This window comes from Opisthorchis viverrini (assembly GCF_000715545.1).
Source record: "Opisthorchis viverrini unplaced genomic scaffold opera_v5_318, whole genome shotgun sequence".
Classification (NCBI taxonomy): Eukaryota; Metazoa; Platyhelminthes; class Trematoda; order Opisthorchiida; family Opisthorchiidae; genus Opisthorchis; species Opisthorchis viverrini.
The window spans coordinates 575,848-579,325 of NW_008751974.1; the positions used below are offsets into that span (position 1 = coordinate 575,848).

At 40.1% G+C, this 3,478-nt stretch overlaps 1 protein-coding gene across 1 annotated transcript; it reads right to left on the bottom strand.

Annotated features, from left to right (window-relative positions):
* Positions 1 to 3,130: 3,130 nt before the first annotated feature.
* T265_14998 (hypothetical protein) lies at positions 3,131 to 3,402 on the bottom strand (the record flags this gene model as incomplete). Its single annotated transcript, XM_009176145.1, has 2 exons — positions 3,131 to 3,297; positions 3,336 to 3,402. Coding segments are annotated over 2 exons (234 nt in total), but the record flags the coding sequence as incomplete, so codon positions are not given.
* Positions 3,403 to 3,478: the final 76 nt, after the last annotated feature.

The following is a 3,478-nucleotide window of genomic DNA, read 5'->3' on the forward strand; positions in this document are numbered from 1 at the left end:
GTATGTATGTGCAGTATGCCCCAAGCAGAGACGTTTTAAATTCCACTGAGTCATTCATAAAAGACCACCTAAAGTAATCTAGAATATGATATCTTTTTGGGGGAACTTTTTAAAATCCTGAAAGCAAAGGTGTAAGAACCATTTTGTTGATGTCGTACCAAGGCCTTCAGTGTTGTTTGGCATGTAAGCACCATATTGACATGGAAGTATGCCATGGTATTCCCACACTTTCCGATGACTACCCGGAATAATCCATAGGATCCCACCTGCGGTAATGTATTTTATTCCTGGAACCAAACACATATCGCTATTGAACTTTTCAGATGCAGGCTGAATTATCGGAGCTTTTGCCGGGAATCGATTAACTACTCTCCTCACCAAGGGTGGTCGACCCAACTTAGACGTGTACAAAAGATCACGCGTAGGATATAGTAGGACACTTCTAAATGCCATCTTAGATAAGTGATCCGCCAAGCTATTCTATTTGAAAGTATACGGGTAGGATATAAAATTTTCCACGGAGTTCTATTCGAGAAGCACTTAAGCACAAAAAGCAGTTAGGATGTTTATTTATTCTACTCAAGATGGTCGAAAAGCACGAAAGTCACTGTTGACAGTTTCGGAGAATTCATCGTTAGTTAAAGAAGGTACTGTGTGGACTATTCTTTACTCCTTCTAAGGAACTTTTCAGCGGTGTGTAAAACCATACAATGAAGTCCAACAGGCATAACTCCATCTGGTTTTCATGACTGTCCACGTATAATTAGAAAACCATGGTCGTTTTTTAAGATATTACCTATCCGACAAAGGATTTAGCCAATGAATCCTTAGAACTCTCGCAGACAGTTGCAATAACTAATGCCAATTTCTGTCCGTCTCATTTACTGGTTAATGGAGGTGTTTTCTGCCACGTACGATGCTTTGGAGCAGGTAAAGCCTTGACGAAATTCTGAAAGCTATTACCACGAATCATATTTGTAGATTTGACTGTAATGAATGCGGTGTCGTTCACATCGGACAATCACAACTTTCAGGGGGCGTCAGCGGTAAATCTTCTCAACAAATGCAATTCGGAAATGACTTGACCGTCACCCTATATGCTCCGGCTTGGAGCATCGACAATAGTTTGGGCGGATCGGCATTTCATTGATATATTATTGTAAAAATGGTACCGCGGCCGATTCACTCAAATAGGGTGTTACTTTTTTCGGATGTGCATGAGTCATCAGTGGAGAGGATACGATGTTGGTAGGTTTAACACCACGCCCTGTTTTACCAAATAGCAAACGGCTACACATACAGCGAAAACGTTGTGGTCACGCAAACCAAACCAGTAGAGTTCAATATGTTTGAGGGAATAAACCGGGTTTCGGGTTGTACTGTCACTGTTTCGAGCTCCATTTTATTGATGCTAAAGTACATTACCATGGCATGACCAAAATGTTGATGACGTTCGTATGTTCTATCCATGCTATTCTTCTTTAAAGTTCTCATGGTGGATAATATCACCTCAGTAGATTTACCGACTGCAGTGGTAGCTGAAGTAAGGCAAAATGCACAAACTGGGACAAGTGGTCCATAAAGAAAAAGGATGTATCGTACGACACATCAAACTTCTTAAGTTGAATAATGCTTTTGAAAAGCATGATCGTGGTCTCCTGGTATATGCTTCTTAAAGACGAGTCACACACCTGTTCATGGGAGCCACTATTTGGTGACCAGTTATCTCGATGAAATGCTACCTCCGGGAGAAAACGGCTGTCCAACAGCTGCTTGTTAGATGAAAGTTGTGTTAATATCATAAGAGGTTTACGCCACAGAATTAACCTCTCCACTGATAAGAATGAAGAGGTAACTTCTCGAGATCAAATAATTATTGCTAATAATAGCATATATTACACGTACTGGCTTGTGCAAATTCGTCTACGTTACCTTGAGTACTGTATGGTTGCAAGAAATCATTGACCACGTATCATTACTAGTAATTTGTATCACTACATTAATTTTGATCTTATCCTCTGAGAAGCTTAAATATGACCAGCCTTGCTTAGGCCACTGGTACTGGAGTTCACAATGCTTTCCTGATTTGATAAAACTACAACCAAGGTAAATGAATGCAAATGCTATACGTGTGTACATTTAGCCGCGTGTCCGCTTGTTTTCTTGTCTTCCTATTGATCTATTGTGAACGAGAGACGAATTAGACCAGGTCACGTGATTTCACAATCAGACAAGCCTGACTGCCTGTATTTGTCCCTCTTAGATATTCATGGTTTCAAATCATGTACACGTTCCATTGCTAATAATTCCTCTAATTCCAGGCAACATAGGGGACCCGAAAGCAACGAACCATGAAAACATGGTGGTTAATTTGGGTAGTAAAAATATGAATCCATCAGCTGATATATCTGGGCCCCCCTTAATATGTAGGGATTCAGGTGCACCTCATATTTGTGCTTTCAGACGGGGAGCTATTATCCGTATAACACAAGGAACGATCATTCTTTAGATTGGTGGTGCTGTTCAGCTTTCACTTCTCGATCCACGAAGTGTTGAACTAAAATAAATTTACCCATTGATGGTGTCAGAGAAGAAGAGTTACTCAAATGAGTTCTACTTTTCACGGGTTGTTGATAAGAATCTTTTACAGACAGCCAGGTTTTCGCGATTTCGGCTATCACATAGATGAGTTCTTTGAATAAACCTAAACAGCAAATCGGTTCACATTGATCATTGCACTTCATTTGTGAATATAATGGAAATCAGTAGATGGGAGTTCAAGGAATGAATAAACTTATATGTCGTTAATGTGTAGGAATGAGAGTAGCATCTCGTGTGAGTTCGTTAGGAAGAGTAAATTAGGAGGAAGAAAACACCCAATTTAGAGAAGAAGCAACCTCTTATGCATTACACTTAACTGTCATCGAGTTAGGCATAGTTCTGAACGCTCACATTTATACATGCAGTGGATAAGTTTGATTTAAGAAATTGTTTTCGGAAGCTCAGCTGATAGGACAGTAATGGAATCGCAGTTGTTTGAATATGTCACCTTAGTAGATTTTCATATATCATCAAAGAACGCTGCTGTACTATACAGGCCCAAAGCTACGATACTGTACTACGCTTACTTGGTATCTTTGAATGGAAGGCGTAGGACATGGGCTGCACAGGCATCCCATGAATTATATCCAAACATAGCCTTGACAAACATCATTTTTACAGCAATCCGTTTTCCATCCAAACAATGGAATTCCTCCGTAGTTGTGCGCTCCTTGATGAATGGTGAATTCCAGTTACCTTTGAAAAGCATTATCGCTCACAAACTTGTTAAATACCTTTGAAGTAGAGTGCGTTGATCACAGATAGCACTGTGTCATTTGTGATAGAACCCGAAGGAAGGAGGCTAGTGATTTTATTTGCCGTATTTTCCGCCACCCATTTGTTAATGTGCTCTCGTTTTGCGTCATTACTTGGTAGT